This window comes from Limulus polyphemus, unplaced genomic scaffold (genome assembly GCF_000517525.1).
Source record: "Limulus polyphemus unplaced genomic scaffold, Limulus_polyphemus-2.1.2 Scaffold3831, whole genome shotgun sequence".
NCBI lineage: Eukaryota > Metazoa > Arthropoda > Merostomata > Xiphosura > Limulidae > Limulus > Limulus polyphemus.
Genome location: NW_013669441.1, coordinates 83,371 through 107,419, shown reverse-complemented (window position 1 = coordinate 107,419; position 24,049 = coordinate 83,371). Strand labels below are relative to the sequence as shown.

Sequence of the window (24,049 nt, the reverse complement as noted above, 5' to 3'; positions counted from 1 at the left end):
ATGTGACTCGATGACGCAACACTATATTAAAAATATGTATTCAATACGTATTGGAATTTTGGAAAATTAAGCATTAACTAAGGTGGTAGGACGCATATGATAAACTTGTGTAGCACAAAATTTATAATGAAAAGGGAGTTGCATATAAAATTTTCAACCTGAATCACATCTTATGTGCACATGGGTTAAACGGTTAGGCTAGAGATCCAAAGGATTTAGTTATAGTCGTCTCTAATCTTTAACTACTGAGCAGATGGAAGGCAGCTAACCAGTAGTAACTGCCGTCACAATGGCATTGTTCGGTTCTTTGAATCAAATAACGGGATTAACTGTCACTCTTAGAACGCGTCCACAGCTGAAAGTGTAAAGTGTATTTAGTAGGTATCATGTCAAGAATTATGAATCCTTCGATCCGCAGCTCGACACACTGACCACTAAGCCACGCTTGTCCAAGGGTATCTGAGCTCATTAAATTGACCAAGTTTAATACTTTAAAACACTAACTACAACATAATTCATGAATAAGTACCGAAGTATCGATTTATCAGTTAGTAATATCTGAATAAGTAACTATTAAAATAATGTTGTATAATGTAAACATTGATGCTGCATTTACAGAAATATAATTCTGACTGTTGTAATTTCATCGGAACTGACGCAAATAAGGAAATTAACGCCAACATAATGTTTGTAAGTATTATAAGAAGCTAGTTAAGATTTATAAATATATGTTTTTGTTTTTAATTATGCACAAAGCTACACAATGGGCTATTTGTGCTCTGCCCACCACGGGTATCGAAACCCAGTTTCTAGCGTTGTAAGTCCGCAGACATACCGCTGTGCCACTGGGGGGCTATAAATATATGAATTATTGATGTTTAGAAGTCGTAGTTGGTAATTTTAGATAGTAAATTAATACATTAATATTTTTGTTTTTGAACGAAGTTAAAAGCTTGCCAAATAAATGCTAAAATGTAGCTACAGGAACGCAACATATAAATAACAGAAGAATACGCCAATCGATTTAGCCAATTTACTGACAATTTTTTTATTGAAGATATAATTATTAAGCTCACAATTTTAATTGTTCCCATTATTCACGATATTTGTTTTTATTGTTTAACAATTAAAACTTCTGTCATTAAAATTTATAGTTTATGAAGCAGGTAATAATATACAAACCGAAAATAAGCCTGTTATTAAAATCAGATTTCGAAACGAAATCAAATTTTTTTAGACTAATTGAATAAACACACATTTTTCAAGTTAAAAATCTTTGAAATAGTTCTTGTGTTTATGTACACAAAAAACAAACTAAATTATAATTTTACTGATTGCTCACAATATTATAATAAAATAAATCAAGCTCCTAATTTCATTTTTATTTAAATTCAAAGATGCTCATCAGCTTTAAATACAATCTACTCAATATTCTATTAAATCTAGTTCCTACATTTACTGAGTTTCGTAGGAAAAAGCGGATAACTAGTGAATAGATGTTACTGGAGCTTGACATTTAACAAACAAACACGAGAAACGTTTATATATTTTCAATTTCAATAAAAAATATTCCAACGTAAATTGTTATATGACATTCAGGCTTCAGCATGTTTGAATGTGTTAAGTTTAAAGGTGTTATTCCTATATATTAACTTGAACGCCATAAGTTTTAATTTATGGATTTCTGTTATTAGTATTAATATACATGCAAGTTAGGAACTTAAAATGTAATCTCATTTGACTTATTTGCTTAGATACAATGCCAAGTTTACGTTATCTGGGAAACAAAATAATACACCCTGAAAAATATTTTATATCAACAAATACGTAACTCATAGTCATATTAACATTGCAAAGAGGATTACTGAAAACAGCAGCATTAGTTATGAACATTACTACTATTAATACTGATTGTGGTAATGGTATATATATTATAATACTCTTAACACTAGTAACATTAACAAGATTAACTTTGAATTTGATGTCCCTGTTTATTTATGTATTTTAAATGTTAATATGATAAAAACATATACGTAACATCAGCGTAGTAATACTAGTATTTAGGCTCATTGTAAATATTCAATGAATGGCAGTTAGGCTTCATTTTGGTGATCTAACCGTTACTAGATATATTTTTTTTTAATTTAGATGTTAGCTGCACAATATACATGTATGCAGGTTATTTTTCTTCTTCATTTAGTTTAGGAAATATAAGGTTTGAAAAAGACAGTTAATATATTATGACTGAATATTGTCCAAATGTTTAACCAAATCTATTTTCTAATTCTAGAATTGATGTTATAATTATAAATATATCTGGTAATATATTAATACAACATTTATACTTGGTGGTGATTAATTTTTATTTAAAAAACAATAACAAAAAAACACGTTAATTGGACAGTATCGATGCCGCCAATGTATATAACATACAATTTTTGTAGAAAGTAAATATGCAAACAGATGATAGGTACAAATAATGCCCATTTTGTTTTCATCACATTTACCTAACGACATAACATCCGTACCAGGTTTCGTTAGCCACGGTGGACACAGTACAGATACTGAAATAGCCCATTGTATGGCTTTGTGCTTCACAAACAAACAAAAGCATGTTTATAAATTATAGTTTGAGGGAAAATGTTTTGTCCTGTTGTGAAATAATTGAACTAGTAGTAAAAAGGTGTATGTATATATATTTATGCTAGACCAAAAGGATAATTAAAAACTAGTAAACTTTATTACATAAATTCTGATTCAACTGTTAACTTTCTTATCCCGGAGTGGCATATGTTACTGTTTGTACAACTGGCTGACATATGAATTTTCCATTAAACTATCAATTATACCTGTATATGTAACTCGCAAATTGTTAATGGCAAACAGTCTTCTTGAACCATTTCATCAAATATATTCATAAGTTTGGGTGTGAGGTGACACTAATCTTGAAATACAGGTTAAACAAATGAACTATCAACAACATCAAAATTTAAGTCACAATACATAACTAAACTGTGAAAAACTATGAAAGCATTTTATCAAATTTGAAACTTTAATAATAAGTTTAACCTAACTTAAACTACTTTATTTGTAAATGATTTAAATATGAAATATTTAACAAGAAAAGATAAAGGGATTTTGAAAACTGTAAGACAATTTCTAAGTTCATCAGTGAAGAGCTGATTCTGTCAAAAATATTTATTTTATTCAAGTGAAAATTAATGTCTTAATGACTGTGTCAGAACAAGGAAAATCTAGTTTCATTATCAAGAATTATAAAGTTACCCCTTTTAAGTATGATACATATAAATGAGAGAGAACTGGATTTGTTTTCATGGTGGATGAAGAATTAACTGTTTTGAGAATGTTACTTCTTATCTGAATGAGTAAAGGAGTGGATTTGGTTCACTTATGTTTTCAGAGAGCTTTTGATAAAATGTTGCATAAAAGATTATTGAAAAGAAAAACTACTTTGGTCGCAGAAGGATATTAATTAAATGGATTGACAGCTGAGTAGGAGAAACCAACATTGCTCTTTAGAATGAATTTAAATCAAGTTTGACTAAATAATATTACAAGTTTTGTATCTCAGGTATCTCTGCTAAGATCATTGCCATTGCTTATATACATTAGTTACATATAAGGGTATGGTCAGAAAATTGGTTGAGTTTGCTGGCAGGCTATATTGAGAATGCTCTGATTTTATAGAGAAAATAGGTTCAGTTGGTATAGTTGGACAACACGTAGCAGATGGTATTTGATTATTATAGATTTAAATTATCATAATATAATGCACATGTAATTTAGATAAGAATCCTTAACTAGGTGAATGAAGAAAAGGATGTTGGGGTATTGGTTGATACAGCTCTGAAGCCTTTGAGACTATTTTATTACAATTGGTAAAGCTAACATTCTTGAATTATGTATACATATAGGAATATCAATTGTGAGTCTTCAGTGGTCATGGTTTTATTGTATAAGTTGCTAATTAGGCCTTCTGGGGTATTGTGTGCTGTTTTGGTTCCCTTATTTTTCAAAAAAAAGAAGAAAAAAGTGGCTAGTTGGAAGTGGTTTAGACGATGACTACAATGACCATTCTGGCAGTGGAAAGGTTGTCATGAGGCTAAATTGAGATATTTTGTTTTTCTTAGACAGTGAAGGGTCCGGGGTGATCTAATTAAAGTATTCAAAATTATTAAAAGAATTGATAAGATTGACGTATCTGATTTTGATTTTTTTTTGTTGAATTACGAGGGGGAGAAAGAAAAGTGGGTGCTACTATAGCGTGCGGTCTACACAGATATTATCATCATCATCACCATTTTAATGATTCACTAAAACATAATTTCTTGCTAAGTAATTTATATCTATCCACGTTTTTGTTTAACAAATAATAATTTAACAAGTTGTGTGTTCCAAAAGAGTACCTTAAATTTAAGTTATAATTGTGCTACTTGTGATTGTTGAAATTTATTTCATTCGATTATATTTGCCCCCAAAAACATTATGTAATAGTATTTTGTAGTTCAAAAGCATTATTTATTATAAATGGTGCCAATTTCAAATAAACAAAAGTTAAAATGGTGATGATGATAGTATCTGTGTGGACCACATACTATTGTAGCAATGACAAGTGGCTATAAATTAAAAATTTTGAATAGTCTACTCATCTACAATTGAAGCTGTTTTAGTTCTCCAATAAGGAGGAAGACTGTGGAAAGTATTGATGAATATTTGAGGGATAAAGATTGGATTTAAAGATTAGTGTTCTGTTTGTTGAAGGGTGGGTGTGTCAGGACATCCAAGTAGTGTACTGTTGTTAGTAGTAGAGCAAATATGATTTTAGGTAGTATCTACATAAATATTGAATACAAGTCTAAAGAGGTTATAATATCATTGGATGATGGTCAGGCCACTTTTGGGGTTTTGGGTTCAGTCTTGGGCTCTTTACATTAGGAAGGACATCGAACTGTTGGAAAGGGTTCAGAGGAGGGCTACTAGAATGTTACCTTGGATGAAAAGGTTGTCATACGAAGATAGGTTAAGATCTCTGAAATTATTTTCTTTTGAAAAAGGAAAAGTTAAAAATTCATCTTATTGAAGTGTTTAAGATTGTAAAGGGAAATGATGATGTATGCATCATCTTTTTTCATATTTAATGATGAGAATGGTAAGACTAGGTAAGACACAAATATAACTTTTAGCAGGGTAGGAGTCATCTTCAGCCAAGACAGCTATATTTTTCTAATAATGTTTCTTTATTTTAATTATGAGAATGGTAAGACTAAGACACAATTAAAAATTTTTAGCAGGGTAGGAGTTATCTTCAGCCAAGACAGCTTTATTTTTTCTAATAGGGTTGTTGGCCTTTATAATGGGTTGCCTTCAGATGTACTATGTGTAATTAATTTAAGGGCTAGTTTTGTGTTTTGTTTAATAGTTCAGTTTAATGGATAGGACAGCCTAGATGGACTAACAAGTCCCAGGTTGTCCTTAAATACTATTTTAAAGGATTCTTGATGTCCAATAACTTGTAAAATTAGGACTGACTTGATTCACATGTTCAAAAGTGTTAGGAGTATATGGACATCTCCCATTATACAGTTTCCTTGATTTGTAGAATTATATAATAGAAATACATACTTGATTATTAAAAATAATAGGTTTAAGCTTGTTTTCAAATTTGTTATTTAACAGAACTTTGAATTTGGTTAGTTGTGAAATAGTTTGCCTGATGATGGGGTTTGATTTCTTTTAAACTTGTTGGATGGGAAGTGCTGTAAGTAGAATGGAATGATTTTGCTTGATTTTTTATGAGTTCATTGGACCAAATTGTTTTCTTTCATCTTGCATTTTACTTACGTTGTATCAGACCACAATAGGCTTTTAGTTACACTATAATTCAATCAGTTTGTGTACATTAATTCACACATCTGTACTTACATTCTCTAGCTCTAACTTTCTGCTAGCAGGTTATCTTGTAAGATAAAAGCGTCCTGAGTTAATAATAAAAAAAAGGTCACATTTTTCATCTCCAGAATAAATCTCCAGAGATCTTTTTTCTGTTGATATAATTTTTGTTCATCTTATTCTTGTGGATAATCTTCATCTATGTGTTTGTGGATACCCATAATGATTATTGACTAATGCAAAGTGTTATAATAAATATTCAACAATAATTGTTATAAATCATCAAATATAATTATTTACTTTTTATGTTAATCTGCTGATATTATTAAATTATGTCATACTTACAAAAATACTGTAGAGATTTTTAGTATTTTTTTTTAAGTAGGGAACTTTCTTGGAGAAGTTATGATTATATTTGCAAATCAAAGCACTGCCTTGTATCTGCTTGTTTTTTGTGTAAATGAATACTTGACACCAAGAGCCTTTAATTAAATAACATGATATAAACTTTATTATGTCAAAAAGTAGCATATGGTTAAGGACATGACAGCAATTATTAAGAATATGAAGACGAAGAAGGGAACAGAAGGCCATTTGGACCACCAAGGTTACTCCTCCATTCACCAGACAACAACCCTTGCCAGTGCTACCAACATTCATCCATCAAGTGAGAGAAACATATCTGGGTCTGTTCTTATTCTCACATGCATTTAGTAAAAAATCTCATGTTTTGATCAAATTAGCAGCTTTCTATAGTGCATTGTGGTTGTTTGACCAGTTGGATCAAGGTCAAGTTCGGTGTTACATTGATCTAGGAAATGCACCAGATTGCACAATTTTGCTTCACTGAATAAAATGTTTTCTGGGAGAGCATGCTTCACTCACTTAAAAGGCAACTAGTAGCACTTTACTGTATGGTAAAACTTTACTTTTTAAATTTTCACTCAGATTTCTAAGTGTTGGCAGCCCTGCAGCACCTTCAACAGAATCTGATAATCCCCTTGCATATATATATATATGTATGTATCCAACAACAGTTGAAACTAATTTTGAAAGTTAGAATACACTCTAAAGTCAAATCTTTCTACAAGCTTTTAATTTTACAGAGAAGTAACTTTGCCCAACAACAAATATTGATCTAGTCTTTCAAACTATTTTTAAAGTTTTTATGCATTTTCTATTTAAGAAATGTTATGGGACACATTTTCACAATATTATGATTTTCTAAGACTAGAAATATTAATTAGAATTTATTAAACATTCACTTATTTTTCTATAACTTACAATTTAAAAATATAAATTTACTTGTCAGATAATTTAAAAACATTTTTCCATGGCACAATGGTAAATTATTCTCTCAGGTACAAAGCTTGTATATTTTGTGCACTGGCCTGTTCATCGAATTTTTATACTATACTAACATTGTTGGAGAACATATTTTTAGTTCATGTGCTTGAAAACAAAATACACAGTCAATACTTGAATACATTTAGCTATGGTTTGTAAAGAAATCTTACTGATATGGTCAGAGGCATGCAAAAATAGCATCTAAAATATATCTCTTGGGCAATGGCTTGTGGGAGACAAGAGATAGATCTTAAATGCCATTTTTACATGGCTCTGATTTTTAATTCAAAATGGGCAACTTAAAAGGAATATGGGAAAAAAACACTTGCAGTTCGTACGATATAAAAACTGAAGAAAAAAACCACTGATGTTTGAAGGAATTTCATCTGTAATTGCAAAATAAAATTGACTTAAATCAGCTATGGGTTTAAAGTTCTAAGGGACTTGGTTAAATTGTCTTTTGGTAGTGTAGCTGTTAGAATGGTTAGATTAAAAAATGTTACTTTAGTGTTTGGGGTATAAAGGATAAGCTATAGAAATCTACATTCATACTTGTCCTTTGTCAGAATTACTTTTTCATTATAGTTATAAATCTTTGAAAGAGCTTATTTAATGATGTGATGTGTGGTTCTAATTAAAATCAATTTAGCCTTTTTTTTTAATATACATTAAAAAGTGTGGATGATAAGGGCATTTTGATTGTACAGGTTGCTTTGGTGGATTGACTTAAAATGGCCACCTGTCTCTTTCTTTATTTTACTTTTTAACTGTATATCTTCTTTGTAATTACTTCTCTGAAAATGATACTACATGTTAAATGCCTTAAAATATAGGTGACAATATTTATGTAAAAGAACAATTCTTGTATTGCACAAGTCTTTTATTTTTTAACTGTGGAAGACAGAAGGTTATTCTCAATATGTATGAGATATCTTAAAGATTGCACAATGCTTGTTTCTTATAATTTCATTAGACCAGGTTATCAAATCCCAAGGTGCTAGCATGATGACATATTGTGGAATAATAGAGAATTAATTATTCTTAATTTTTTTCCTAAAATTGTATCTATTTCATGACCGATATTTTCATTCATAAATCAGAAAAAAAGGTTTTCATGCTATGTTTCTGCTCATTTTCTTAAAACACAGCAAAATACATACATGTTAGAATATTAAAAGTAATAGTCTGAACATGGTCATGAGTCAACATTAATATTTGTTAATACAATATAAGATCATTCTTCATGTATTTTAAGTATTTAGCTAGCTTGTAGTAAATTCAATGGAGTTATAATAGTCATCCTTCTCCATAATTAACTAAAATAAAAAGCAATAACAATGAACTATAATTAACTTTTATTGTATGCATGTAGATTTATACCTCATATAGTTGTAACTTTTGGAAGTTTACCTGTTGCATGTGTAGTTTGAAGTTTTTTTACAGTTTTATTAGTTTACAAAGGTGAAAGGTACTTTCACAACATTTTGAAATTGCGAATGGTGGCCTATCTTTGATAATCTTTTGATTATCCAGTTGTCTTGCATTCTAAAATTAATACTATATAAACATCTTAGGCTAAGGAGCCAGCTTTTGACTGTGTTACTTTTATAATATGAAACTAATGTGGTTGCAGACATGTTTTATGATTCTGCATGTGTAGTAACATATTACTCATTATTAGGCCTAGCATTATTGCACTTATTTTGAATTAATATATTAATTTCCATTATTTTATTATACTAGTTTAGTAAGCTGTTATTTTGTTTTTTATATTATAAGCATACTTCTGAAAAAAATATATCTTTTTTTTTTTAAGAATGTAAGTCTGACCTTTGTATCTGAATCATCTCAGCAATAAAAAAGAAAAAAGGCTACAGAAAAAAAGTTAGGTACTCATTATTTCAACTTTCATTCTTATTATTGCTGTTATTAGTAAGAATTAATTTTCCCTCTATTTAAATTGTTACTGATTTATATTTTAGACTGCTCTATATAAAAAAAAGAATACTGGTACAACATTTAGTAGCTGTATGGCATCTCTTGGCTTGATGTTAACAGTTACTGCTACTAGAGGGCACTAAAAGTAGTCTGAAAGACCTTATCAACAAATGCAAGAATGTGCAAGAACATACCAGGAGCCAATCAGATTGAATCATCAGGTACATTGCATAGTTCATTATAGGCTACAGACAAAGAAGGGCAAGCTAATATATTTACATAAGGATTTTGATTCTTCTTTATTTAGGTTATAGTGAAATATATTCTATGTATATAGAAATTAAAGTTTGACATTTTTTTTGTGTGTGTGTTATAATAATGTTACAGTGGTGAATAATGATAACACTGCTTGTACATTTTTTAAGTACCCTAGAATCTTACAGAAATGTAAATATTTAGCCTTGAATAGAATTTATATAAATATGTATCCATACTGTTCAGCTCTAACTTTTATTATTGTTACTGATTCAAGAATTAAGTTTTTTTCGTTTTTGTATGCATGTAAATATATTGTTGCACTTGTAGTTTGATTTTCTCAAATTTAAATCCAACATTTTATGGTGTGTTTATGCCCTTATGTAGGAAATTAGTGTGAAAATATTATAATTTCAGTAAAAGCAATATGACATTATGAACAATTGGAAGATATTTTAAACATGAAGTCTGTAGAACTAGGTACATCAATTTACTGTAGTAAGTAAACTAATAAAAGTAGAGAATCAATAATATTTAGCAAAATTGTTTTGACAGTTTGACTTAATATACTATATTTATGTATAGCTATTTGATATGTTGTAATACAAACTAGTGATTAAGGTTTTAAAACATATTATTACAGAGAAAAAAAATCTTCTACTATGGTACAAAAAAATCAGCTTATAATTGACCAATAAAGAAATTCTGCTGTAAGCTACATACCAATACACCTGTACATATTTTCTGGTATGTCAGTAATCATTAATAAAAGACATCAGTGATTATAAATAAAATGTTTTAGTCATGGAAATACAGCACAATGTGAAAGTTCTGGGAAGATATATTTTTATTTGAAGGATACAATGAAAATATAAGTGGGATTATCTTTCCTTTATCAGGTTCATATGCTTATCTGTCATCACTGAGTACAGTGTATGTAAGCAACAGGTATCCAAAAATTTTTGATTAAATGTATGTGGTGATTAGTTTTAAACTCTCATTGTGATGAAGTCTACATAGATGTTTACTGTTATTTAAACTTACTTTAAGTTATGGACACAAATTTTTAACTCCCACTTATATTGGTTGTCAGTACTGTGGTTTTAATCTTTGCCTCTTTTTTTCCCATATGCTCTTCACTGAACAGTAGGACAATTCCCAATATTTACACACTTGTCAGCATCATATTTTTTACTCCAAGGTATTTCATGTTCCTTGGTAGTTTACTCAAGTGACAACGTTTAGCATCTACTATATTTCCACTTTCTTAGGTCAGTTTGTTTTATTTTTTAAACTGTCTGAATTGGGATTTTGTCTTCTGTATTACAAAGCACATTATTTCATGAGTTAATCACCCTCTTAGAAAAATAAAACTGTGTAAATGGACCTACCCAGTCTTTTATTTTGTGTCCTCTCATCCTATTATTTTCAAAATATAGCATACAGAAATTAGAGGCCTTTATTCTGTCAATCCATGGATAACCTTGTAACTTTAATATCACTTCTTAACTTTCTTTTCTCAACAGAAATTAAGAGAACTTAACCTCTTCCTATAAGATAACCCTTTGATCTTAGAAACCATCCTAGTAATACTCCTCTGAACTCTTTCTGTTAAGTCAATATATTTTCTCAGGTAAAGAGACCAAAGATATACATCATATTCCAAGTGAGCTAGGCCTAACTAGTAATTTGTAGACATTTGAATACACTGAAAAATAGTGTTAACTTTACTACTAGCAACAAAGCACTTCTTAAAGATTCTTCAGTCATGCTGTTGAGTGTGGTTGCACATATGTAAAAAAAGTTATCCAAAATATGCTATCCCAAATGCATTACCTAGCACTTTACTATAATTAAGGGTCATTTCATTTTGAGAAATGTTTTCCCAACTTACGAACTTTTCTAAGTTATTATGTAACATCTCAACATCCTAAATACAGCTAGACATTTCCTAGAGTTTAATGTCAGCAAACTTTACTAGTTTACTAGTTATGTCCTCTTTTAATCTCATTAATGTAAGTAAGAAAAAGCAAAGTTCTAAGCATTGAATTTTAGCTAGATTCCTAATTCCATTAATGCCAGCAAAAAGCCTTTCTCTTTGGAATTTACATTTGATACTGTAACATTTTAAAATATGACCTACATAAATTGGTGAAGGCAAAAGTAATGTTTATTTATATTAATACAACAATAAAGCATGCTAAATTTAGTAATATGAATGATAACAGCAATTAATTAATGATATCTGCTCAAATTCTGTGCCTCAGTATATACAATTAAAAATAGATATTCCAAGTTCATTATTTTCTCAAAGCATAACTATTTACTCAATTTAAGCTCTTCAACTTATCTACAAATGAAAAAAATTACCTTTAAGCTATTTATAATACTAATGTATTAAGCCATGAAGACATACAAGGTCAAGCCATAACAAACATTTGTGGGATAAGAAGAAGCCATTTGGTACATTGTAGCTGTCCCATTCATTTTGTCAAACATTAGTCTGCTTATATCTAGCCCTGACTCCCCAACTACTTATGAAGCCATCTCTTAAACTCTCCCAATCCTATTGCTTCTACCACATCAGAAGACAATTTATTCCAAAAGCTGACCATCTATGTTCAAAAAATACAGTTGCCTAATTTACAGACAATTTCTACCCTTCCTAATCTCAAATCAATGTTCCCAGTCCTACCACTCTTAATATTAAACACAACAAAAAGATAATGCATCAATTTTATTTATTCTCTTTATAATTTTGAACATTTCAATCAGATCTGCTCTAACCTTTCTTTTGTCATGAGGAAATAATTTCAAGGACCTTACTAGCTCTCTTTTGAATCCTTTCCAACATCTCAGTGTTCTTAAAGTAAGCAGCCCAAGACTGAATGCAATGCTCTAATTGAGGTGTAGCCAGTGATCTGTACACAGAAATGATAACCTCCTTTTTCTCATATTCAAAGTTCCTGTAGATACAACCTAAAATACTATTTACCTTCCCATTGGCAAAAACTGCTTGGAAGGATTAATAGAATGTTTGACCAGAATGCAGTCTGTTATTTCTATAACACTATTATAGTTTAAATTAAGTTAGCCCATGTTCCATACTTTGCATATAGCATGAATAAATGTCTCGTGTCATTTATTTGCCAAATTATTCCAAGTCATTTTATAAAATAAATCATCATCCTCACATCCAACTATACCCGCAACTTTAATACCATCAGCTAGCTTGATTGTTTTGATAACCTTTCTCTGCTCAGTGTTATTAATGTATAAAAGTAATGGTCTCACCAAAGAGTGTTGAGATACCCAAATTTGAACTCCAATCCAGTTTGAGTAACTCCATTTATTACAAACTCTGCTTCATCTCCTATAATCAGCCCTTAATCCATTGAACTAACATACCAGCCATGATCACAGAGATAATTTTATTTATTGTCTTTTATTTAGATATACCAATTTCAATTTTCGACCTTCATCAATATAAACATTGACATGTGTGAAGAAGGTCAAATGATTTGTGAGACAAGATTTTCCCTGTGTGAAACCATGCTGGCTGTACAACAAACTTATAAACTTTGTTAGGTGGTTTTGCAAAGCATCTTTAATCAGTCTCTCCAAAACTTTTAACACCACAGAAATAAGACTAATTGGTCTATAATTACCTAGACAATGCTGTAACATTAGCCAGCTCAAAGACTCTCAAAACATTTTAGTAAGGGGTTTACTTACACAATCCTTAACCTTTTTTTAAAACCCTTTTACAAAAATACTATCTGCTCCATAAACCTTATCATATTTTCTTTAACCGTTTCATGGCTAATATTAAATTTATATGCATCTATTATATTTCCCAATAGCAGTTTCTCAGCATCTGGCACACCAGAAGTATTTGGAAAAAATTAAAGATAAACATTATAAATTTAAAAAGTTAACTACTAAGATGTAAGACTTAGAGAATTATGGAAAATAAAGAGAGCTGGCTGAACAATGACATGAGAAAGTAAAAGAAGACACATGAAAACAAGTTAGCTGTAAATATTAAAACTATCAGTTTGTCTACCACATTCTTAGATTATTCCTTTAGCAACTTGAATTGTAGTTTTTGAATTGTTATAAACTTAAATGTGATTAAGTTTTTACAGGAGTTATGGTTACATAACCACAGCACTATGTTATTTCATCAGGATATAAATAGAATGGAAAATATTATAGAAATATACTTTTAATTAGATTGGGGCTCCTAGATAAGCCTTTTTATAGATGGAGACACTGTCACCATAACTTACAAGGTCATGTTGGTTTAGACTTTGGGTTTAAGTACCACATAAATAATGTGAGTAAACTTGTAGTATCAGTTTTGAAATGTCTGGTTGCTATTGTGTCTCTTTTTGTTAAAAATAAAGAAAGCACATATTTCCTAAAAAGTGAGAAAATAAGGTTAGAGGTTATTAAGAGAAAAAATTAACATTCTATTCCAATCTAAAGCTTCTGCAGGTACTTCAAAAGTACAAAAACAGTTACAATTTGAAAGTCTTCTGTTGCTGCTAGACTTTTTGTCAGTAGGCAAAATCTTTTGCTGTTAGGTACTGTATTCTTTTTTTTTTATTGTTTTGATGAGGAAAAGTAGTGAAATGCAATTTAAGGGGTCCATAACTTAATTCCTTGCAGATGAAAAGTACAGTTGTAGTTATGCAATAAACCTTTGGAATGCCACTAATAAAGGCTTTCATTTTCAACTGCAGTTAGGTTTCTTGCTGTATTTCTAACATGACATAGCTAAGACCATTTTATATGTAATATTAGCCCAAATTATAATAAATGAGGAACAGTCTATTGCCGTTTTTTATTAATAAGAAAATCTATTGGGGCATAATAATCACCGTGTTACTTTTAACAGTTTTAGAAGTCAGCATGTTTACTTTGTGTTCTTTATGACATTATTGAGTAAATACTTTTGGTAAACTGTAGATTATCAACTTAATGATATTAAGCATATAGTTTTAGATACCTTTTCCCTTATAATTGTCTTGTGAACTTTTTTTTTAATCAGAAAAAAATTACATATTACAGTACATTAAGTGCTTTTTAAGAATTTTAGTCTGAAGTGAAGGCCTAACAGCAATAACATAATCCTTGTGTTGTTGATTCAGTAGGCTAAAGTTTCTCATGAAGAGGCATACAATTATGTATGGATTGTTCAGGTAAATAATTAGAATTTAAACATGGTGTCAGTATTATTTGATTTAAACTACATTTTTATCTTTGCAATTCAACAACAGCACAACATTTAGAATTATAATTTTGGTTTATAGGGCCATAACATATGACATATAAATACGTTGATATTTGTGTCAGGATAGAAAAATAAGAATGTTAAGTAGACTGAGTGAATGTATTTGTATGTGTATGCATATGAGGCTATTTTGGTAAAAATGTGAGTGAGAGCAGGATAAGAGAAATAAAAGTAGTTATGTAAAGAATTTTATTACTAAATAGAGGTTTATAAAACGTATTTATTTAGTGGGGGTAGGGCACCATTTAGATCTCTAGATTCTTGTTCCTCACTTCTGGCAAGGCCTAAATGAAGTGTTATGTTCATCAAATAGTGTAAACTAATTTATTTATCTTAAATTTCTTTTTACGATCTAATAATTTTACTGCATCTATTTTTTGAATCATGTTTACAGAGGATATGACATTGTTTTAGTTCATTTTATTATAAACTCACTAATGCCATATAATTTATTCAGCTTAAGCTTTGCTGATAGCATGTTTAATATTTTCTGAACTGTATTTTCCGTTTTTGTTTTGTGAATCTATACATATTTTGTTCCCCTCCCTCAATTTCTAAAAACCCATATGAAATAAATTTTCAGAAGTTTATTGGTCATTATATTCCCTCTTTATTTTGTTTTAACTCTTTAAGTTTTTTTTTTTGTTTCTTCTGCTCCTTGTAAGCATTTGTAGTTATTTATATTGGGAAAAGGTTTTATAATTTATTATTTTAATGTTATTTGCATTGTATTATTCATGCACATGGGTAGGTTTTGTAATTGTAAATTCTTGACTTATACAGGGTTTCAACGATCAACCAAAGGATGTTGGAAAGGTTTTATAGGTATTATTTGTCTTTCTGTTTGGTGCATGTTGGCTTTTTCCTTTTAATAGATGCTGTGGTTTACAAAGAAGGGGCTACCTAACAGAAATGCATTTTAAAAGTAAAATGCAGAAAATTCGAAGTCACTATGAAAGACATAGCTGGAAGGTATAAAAGTAATTATTATTGTTTCAAACCTCATGATATAAAGTGTTTATTAAAAACAATTGTTATACAATAAATTTAATTAAAAGCTCCCCTTTTTTTTTCTAGATAAATTATAACTACAGTATTTTTTTTTACAATATTTTGTTTCCAGTAACTCATCTTTAGTTACTGTAATGTGTCAAGGATAACTGCTATATCTATGTTTTTAGTGAAACAATTACATCATGTGGGATATCTGACAATGTTATCATAGTTTGTTATCAACTGGAGATTAATTGTTTTTCAAGAATTAGTTCTGGATCACTTTATGTTCTCAATTTATGATATTATGCTGACTAGGTTTTTTCTTCTGATTCTGAATTTTATATAAGTAAGTATATCTATGTAATTTTCAATAAGAATTGGTCAGTGATATTTTCTAATGTGATTCTTTGAAGAATGGGATGTTAACCCACATGGTGAAAGTAAAATCAGAAAGGTTTTTGATTTGTACACTTATTTCAGTCAGCTGTTGTTTATTTTATGTTGGATTACATTTTTTAGTGTAGGATAGGTGTTACCTATTTAAACACAGAATATTTATTTATCACAAATTATATTATTTAGCTCGGTAGTTTTTCACTGACTGTTTGAAAATATTCATCTGAAAGTAATGCAGATTCATATTGAATAGTGTTCAGATTTTCTTGTTAATTTTGGTTTTTTTTTGCCATTCAACTGCACTGTAATTTTTAATTTATGTCTTCTGCTTCCTCTGATAAATCATCTAAAAGTCTTTGCAAGACAATAACTTTACATTTTCAGTTTTTTCCTTAATAGAAATTTTTTCAACATAATATTGATTTAATAAAAAATAGTACTGGTGTAGACAAAACTGCAATATTACAAGATTCTTTGAGTCAGACTTTCCTAACCTACCAAACTGATCTTCACTTGATGTAATTACCAGAGATGGGAAACAAGCATCTTACTTTAGATTCAATAAAATAAGCTTTATTATAGGTTAATATTGTAAAATATGTACCATACGTAAGGTTATTTTATCTTCTGCTTCCTTTAAAATTACGCTTATTTTGTAAACATTGCATCTGCAATTTGGTAGAATAAAATTTGGCAGTTGTTGGCATTTAATAGCATAAAATATTTTGTGTTAATATGTTCAATACTGACTGCAACAAAATTGTGCCATTCTGTCATTGTAGTTGCTTTAAAAAACTAAACAGTGAAAAAAGGCACCATTTAGTACACGCACATTAATAAATAAAACATCTTTTACTTTAGTATTGAGATCTTTGGCATGTTGCACCACGTATTAGTGCTGGAGCTTCGTAAGTTGTGCCCATTGTTTAAAATAATAACTCTGCAGGAGAACAGTAGTATTACTAATGAAGAGGATCTCACGAAAAAAGTCAAACTATTTATTTTGCTAATTTTAATTTATACTAAACTAATATAAAATGAATTTGAACCTACTTTGTGTCTCATCTCTATATACTAGAAATAATACTGATGTTCTTTTTTTATTCTGATGTGTGATGGTGTAATAACAAATGTAATATTTTACGTATGTATAGTTGGAGATAACCACCATGACCTTTACTAGCTAACTCTATCTGCAAAATATATATAATTTATTAAATTCAAATTTGTTCTTCTAAAAATGTTTGTTTCTGAGGGAAATATTCATCCATAAGGCAAATTTTCTGATGCATGTGTGCATGAATTTTATGCATACTTCACTACGGTGAGTGCATTGGCTTTTTTTGGCATGTGACTAATATATATACAGGGCTTTGCAAAGTATTCATCCCTACAATAATGTTACAATTTGATGAAATACAAATAATGTAAATTTTTTTTTTAATGAACTTGTTTTTATTCAAAACCCTAATGATCAAACTTAACACTGTTATGTGTGAAGGAGGCTGAATGTCAGCAAAATCCACTAAGAAAATGTATAAATTGAAATTTGCTGATTCCATAAGTATTCAACCCACTATGTCAGTATTTGTTGGAAGCACCTTTAGCAGCAATTACTGCTTTGAGTCTTTTTGGATAGGTCTCTTCTGCCTTTGCACAATTGGATGGCATAATTTTTCCCATTTTTCCTGGTAAAATTGCTCCACTTCTGACACGTTTCTTGTGATCGTTGATGGACTGCAATCTTCAAATCTCACCATAAATTTTCCATTGGATTCAAGTCAGTACTTTAACTGGACCACTCTAGGACATTCACTTTCTTCTTTTGAAGCCACTCCGGTGTGGCTTTGGCCTTGTGCTTCATGTCATTGTCCTGCTGTTATGTGAATTTTTTTCAACCCAGTTTTAAATTCTTGGCTGACTCAAGCAGGTTTTTCCTGAAGTATTCACCTGTACTTTGCACCAACCATCATCCCCCCTCAATCTTGATGAGCTTCCCAGTCCCTGCTGATTAGAAACATCCCCATAACACAATGTTGGCAGTTGGGATGGTGTTGACTTGGTGATGTGCTGTGTTGAGCTTGCACCAGACATAACACTTTGAATTTAGACCAAAGAGCTCAATTTTTGTCTCGTTTGACCACAAAACCTTCTGCCACATGTCTGCAGTATCATTTATATGCTTTTTTGCAGACTCCATACAAGATTTAATATGATTCTTTTTCAGTAATGACTTCTTTCTTGCCACTTGCCCATACAGGCCAGCTTTGTTTAGGGACTGGAATATTCGTGTAACCTTCTCTTGATCTGTGCTTCTCTACTACTTATATCCCTGACTTGTTTGGAAAGCTCCTTGGACTTCATGGTCAATTTGTCATATCACTACATGGGTTTTGGCTTGAACATATGCATTTACTCTGAAGTCAAGTTAAACCACTTTGATTACACACAGATAGACACCATTGCACTAATTTTGTGACCTTTCAAATTAATCTTTTGCACCTGAAGTGATTTAAGGTTGTAGCAAAAGGGTTGAATACTTATGCAATTGAGAATATTCTAATTTTCTCTGAAAATCTTACTTACATAATATCAGCATATTTTTAACTTTCTCAGTTTGGAGTATATTGTGTAGATTCTAAATATAATGTCCCATTTGAAAGTTTCATGATTGCAAGTTTAGGTGGCAACAAAATGTGGAAACTTTCTGGGGGTGGGGGTTGAATAATTTTGCAAGGCACTGTATAATTGTTTGAAACTTAAATGCCTATATACCTAGTTATTTGAAAAAATATGCAATATTGACTGTAGTTTAGTAAATTTTTATGATATATTTTGTGTTTTGTTTCACTTGTAGATGCAGATTTCAAGTATTTGCATGCCAGTCCTTCAAGATATTGAAAATCACCTCCAGGGATCTCGGGGCAATTGCTAGGTTAATGACTATTGTAATATTACAATTTCTAGTAAAGTAAGCATATAATTTAAAACAATGTCCTTTCAAAGTATGAATGGATTAAACATGTATACTCAGATGAACAAATCAGACTGTCAAGATTTCTCAGGGTTGTGTAATATGCCAGGGGTTTGTAGCACATCAAGTTCTGACCAGCTAAACACCAGAATATTACCTCCATATATCCCGCCTCAAGCTTGTCCAGAAGTTATGAACCTAGGAACATCAGGAAGTATTAGTATGTTTTCGTGCCAAGCCTGTGGTGATTGTTTTGTGCTAAATAAAAGTTTACTGGATCATCTAAATCGACGTTCAGTACTTATCAGTTTTCCATGTGATTCTTGTAATAAATGCCTAAATTTTTATAATCGGTGTTCCTTAATTTGCCACATTCATAAACACCATCAGCAGGGAGAACCAGTAGACATCCTGAAGGCCACGGTAACTACACTGAATCAGGATATTCTCAAAGGATGTTTAGATTATGATAAGTTTGGTCAAGGAGTAGACCCAGTAGTTTTAATGCCACCATCTGTTTCATTACATCCTAGTCATATAAACCTTTCTAAAGGAGCTAGTGGTGGTACCTTTAATTGGTGTGTATCCCAAAATCAGATGTTGTCGACAAACCAGACATGTCACAATGGTAATTTACAGATTGTATCCAGCCCAGTACAATTAAGTGGAAGACAAACTGTGTCTCAGATACAAGATGTCAGAAGCAATTTTCAGCAAGAAGGAGCACAGACTTATCCAGTACCTGTCTATTCTGCAACTATTCAGGGTAAAAATCCCCACTGTATAATTGTGCGTCAGCTAAATTCCACAAACATTTCATCATCACTGCCTATGTCTCAACAGCCTGTGTTTGAAAATATTTTGCAACAAGCTGTTCCATTATCCGGTGCAAAAAGATTTTGTTCTGATTCAGCAAACTTAATTTATACAAGTAAAGCAGTCACCGTTGGTACCAATATGATAGATAAGATGTCCTTTATTCCGAGTAATACTAATTTTGGAACAGTATTATCACACAGTAAGTCAACAGTAAATGTCGACAGTATTAAAAGATCATGTTTTGAATGTTCTAACATATTTGAAAGTGATCAGCATTTAGAAAAACACTTTTCTCCAGATCATTGTGTTATGCATGAATGTTCGAGATGTGGTCTTCAATGTAGTTCTGCATGTAGTCTTCAGGCCCATCAAAGATATCATAATCGTATGGGACCTTACATATGTCCGGAGTGTGGAAAATACTTCAAATCCCCATGGAACAAATTCCAAAAGCATGTGGTGAAAACTTGTAAACATTTTTTACGAAGACCTGGCCATATTTGTACATTGTGTGGAAGCTTATTTTTATCATTTGAAGGGCTTTCTGTTCACCTAAGGCAACACTCTGAAATGCTCTACAAGTGTACAGCCTGTTCACTGAACTTCAATGCTCATGTTGGATTTGAGCTTCACAACAGTAACGTCCATAACAATTCAAAAGGCTCATACAAAATTATTTTCAAATGCCCAAAATGTGTAAAACTGTTTGAATCTTCCAGTACACTAAATAGTCACTTGGATCAACATATTCAAGATGAAGGAACTTCAAATGTCACCCAAGCTTTTGGTTGTCCATGGTGTAAAAATCTTTTTAAGTCAAAAGCTGCCTTTATGGAACATGCTCGAACGGAACATGCTCCACACTACCAAAAAAATGTATGGTTGGAAATGCCAAAGTCTTTTGCAAAAGAATCTAGGGTTGAAATCCTCTCTGAAAAACATGGCAATGCTGATTTTTTTTGTACTTCTTGTGATAAACATTTCATTTCTCGAGAAGATATGGTTAACCATGAAAAAGAAAAACACTTATTAAAAAATCTCTGTTGCTCTGTTTGTGCAAAAGTTAGTAAAACCAAACATGATTTGATAAGTCATGGTCAAAATCATTTACAGAATGGAGAAATAGTGTGTCTCCTATGTAATAATCACAAACTTATCAGTACGGTCGATCTTGTTTCTCACTTAGTTGAACACAGTCAATTAATGAAATATCCAATAAAATGTTTCCACTGTGATTTAGAAGTAGGAAGTAGTGAAAGCTATGTTGAACACTTGAAAATTGAGCACTGTATCAATCTTCACCCTTGTTCTCAGTGTTCATCATCTTTTCCCAGTATGGTTCGACTAAACCAGCATGAAAAGGTTTATCATAACATTGGTGCATCCAAAATTGCTCCATTCTTATGTTGGGTCTGTAAAGAATATGCTTTTTCCACTAAGAATCAACTTGAAGTACACATAATTGAGAAACATGGGATTCCAAGCAACAAAATAGACTTCACACAGATGCCTAAGCCTTTATCAGTTAACCTTGGAAAATCTAGTTCTTCAAGTACAGTGCGTTACGGTATGAACCATGGCCATGCTGCTAGTGAATATAATACACCAGCAAGAGTAGCTAACAATGTAGACATAAATACTGAAAATACCAACCACAATATCCCGGAAAATGATGAGACATATAAAAGTTCTATTAAAGAAGCATCCAAATGTAAGGAGGACAAAGAAATTAATGATACAAAAATGGCACGAAACCTTTTATCAACCAGCTTTTATGAACAAATACAAGATAGTAATCTGTCAGAAAACACATATTATGGTCAAGAAAAAGAACTTCAAAGAGAGTCCTCGAAAAGTCACCCAGAAAATAAGGGTGACGGAGATGACTGTAGCGAGAACAACATATTAGCAATTAGTGATAACAGGCAGTCTTTGCATTCTTGTCATAATGTGACTAAGATTAGTTCAACTGAAGAATGTGGTCTAGATATAAAAACTTTAGGAGATTTGTCTGAAAACAAATTACAGGTTGATGACTATGACCACTTAATAAAAGAGGGATCAGAAAACCTTGAGACAAAAAAATGTGTAAATGAGACTCATTCTTGTCAGCAGAAAATTGAAGATGAAGAAGGTGATAATAGAGATTCTGAATATAGTGATAAATTATGTAACACTTCTCCTCTTCAAAGTGCTGAACTTAAACAAGTTGATAAAACTGTTGTAGATGGAGTTGAGAATGGAAATTATAACTGCTTTAAGTGCAGTTTTCTTTCTCTTAAAAGAAATGTTTTCCTTGAACACATAAAAATACACAAGAAAGAATCTCATTTTCAGTGCCCCGAGTGTGGAGCTTGCTTTGTAAAAAAATTCTCTTTACAAACTCACCTTCTCTCTGTCCACAAAGTTAAAGATATAAATAAATATTTAAGTGATCATGGTATGAGTGAGATAGGACATTCTATTGCATCATCATATTATCAAAGTGTATCAAACAAAAATGAATGTTCTGTTTGTTATGCAACATTCGACACTGAACTTCAGCTAAAGAAGCACATTCGCAGACATGGAATGGCATTTATTAGATCCAAACGTGCAGGAAGTTCTCCATAGACTTTCGTATCAATATGTTTAATCTTCATCTATTTTTGTGATACAACTGACACTTAACTTGTAAATCATGTTTGTGTAGAATGTTAAATTAGAAAATATATATATATATATGTTAATTTTCGTACACTTTTGTTGCAGAAGTATAAAGTCAGGTGATACCCCCTTTTTTGTATTTAAGTTTGACTTGTCAAAATAAAAATCTAACCAAGCTAGTTTGAAAATTAAATTCCGAATGACAATATAATTGTGGGATTAAAGTTATAAAGATGTAAGTATCACACATAAACTAAATTTCAGATCAAATTTAAGTTTGTGTTGTTCTACTTGTTGCCTACCGACGGACTTAAAGCCACAGGTACAAGCCTGCTGAAGTGATTAAATAATTTAGAACTTATGCGAAGACCTACATTATCCAGTACTTGTCACCTATCAATATAATTGACACTAACCCTTAAAATGTTTAAAACTGCAAGTGATTATTTCATAAAATACCCAATAATGCCTGAAATGAATGATACCTTTCTCAACCTTGCACCTGTGGCTTTAAAACTCGTAAAAGGATGCATAAAATGTGCTGAAATGTGCTTACGTCTGTAGGATGATATACTGTTAATGACTTCAAGTACAATGTATAGCTTTTTTAGTGTTTTTTTTGTTAATCAGTTTACTTCTTGGAAAATGTAAATTAACATAGTAAAATGATAATTTTTATGTACCTTCTGGAAACATTAATAGTTCTGATATGTGAATTGTGCAAATTTTACATTATTCCTGTTCATTCTGTTGAAAAAAAAGTTGTGGTTACAAATCCATAATATGGAAATCTGTCAAATGTCTTACACCAAAGTGAAAAAAAATGTAAATACTTGGATTGGAAAGTTAAAATTAAAATCATTATAATTATTATTATATGTTTGAAATTTGGTTTTTTGAATAGTATATTACATGTTAATTTCTTGTTAAATTAGATTATGTTAAAGTGTAAAAAAAAATTAAAATTTACTTTGAGTTAGTAAAACATTTATTGTATGAGGTGCCAATGAATGAAAAGTTACATTATTCTTCACATGTACATTTACATAACTTGTTAATGTAAATAGCTGTCACGTGTTAAATTAGTTGTCCTGTACATGTAATACTAATTGACTTGCATGTTGAAGCTGTGATGTGTTTCTGTACTAGTCTGTTAAAGTTTAATAAAGTGGCAGAAAAAAGTATTTTTAGTAAAGTTTCTCTCATATTAGAAACCAGTTTGTTGCATTGAAAGTAATTTAAAAAGTTGTGCTCTTGAATTTTTAATTTTTTTTTACATAACCCATGGAAAAAAAAAAGAATAGTTGAAGAATGTTTATTGAAATCATTAAAGTTATTTTCTTTGTGATTTGTACTAAATTAATTCTAAACAATAAGGGCATGTGATGGTTTGTTTTAAACTGTAAAAGTAATTTAATAGTGAAATATAGTTGCTTTAAAAATAAACCAACTTTTTTTTTTTTTTTTTT

General features: G+C 30.6%; 1 protein-coding gene and 1 long non-coding RNA gene across 14 annotated transcripts in view; both read left to right on the top strand.

The window, feature by feature from the left end:
• Positions 1-1,605: 1,605 nt before the first annotated feature.
• The window catches only part of LOC111088469, a 25,090-nt gene continuing 2,646 nt past the window's right edge, over positions 1,606-24,049 (top strand). The window contains exons 1-3 of the long non-coding RNA XR_002612983.1: positions 1,606-1,619; positions 14,280-14,284; positions 23,343-23,347. This is a non-coding gene — a long non-coding RNA (uncharacterized LOC111088469). The remainder of the gene's footprint in view (positions 1,620-14,279; positions 14,285-23,342; positions 23,348-24,049) is intronic.
• On the top strand, positions 1,848-23,760 carry LOC106470118 (zinc finger protein 268-like). Of its 13 annotated transcripts, none has more exons than XM_022398698.1 (5): positions 1,865-1,916; positions 6,439-6,577; positions 9,240-9,416; positions 15,625-15,721; positions 18,999-23,760. In XM_022398698.1, the coding sequence occupies exon 5, from the start codon at positions 19,134-19,136 to the stop codon at positions 22,545-22,547; it is 3,414 nt and encodes a 1,137-aa protein (XP_022254406.1). In that variant the 5' UTR covers positions 1,865-1,916; positions 6,439-6,577; positions 9,240-9,416; positions 15,625-15,721; positions 18,999-19,133; the 3' UTR covers positions 22,548-23,760. The 13 variants fall into 13 exon arrangements, with proteins under 13 accessions (XP_022254409.1, XP_013786098.1, XP_022254406.1 ...); XM_022398695.1 differs by having other exon boundaries at positions 9,074-9,416; XM_022398696.1 differs by having other exon boundaries at positions 6,439-6,596.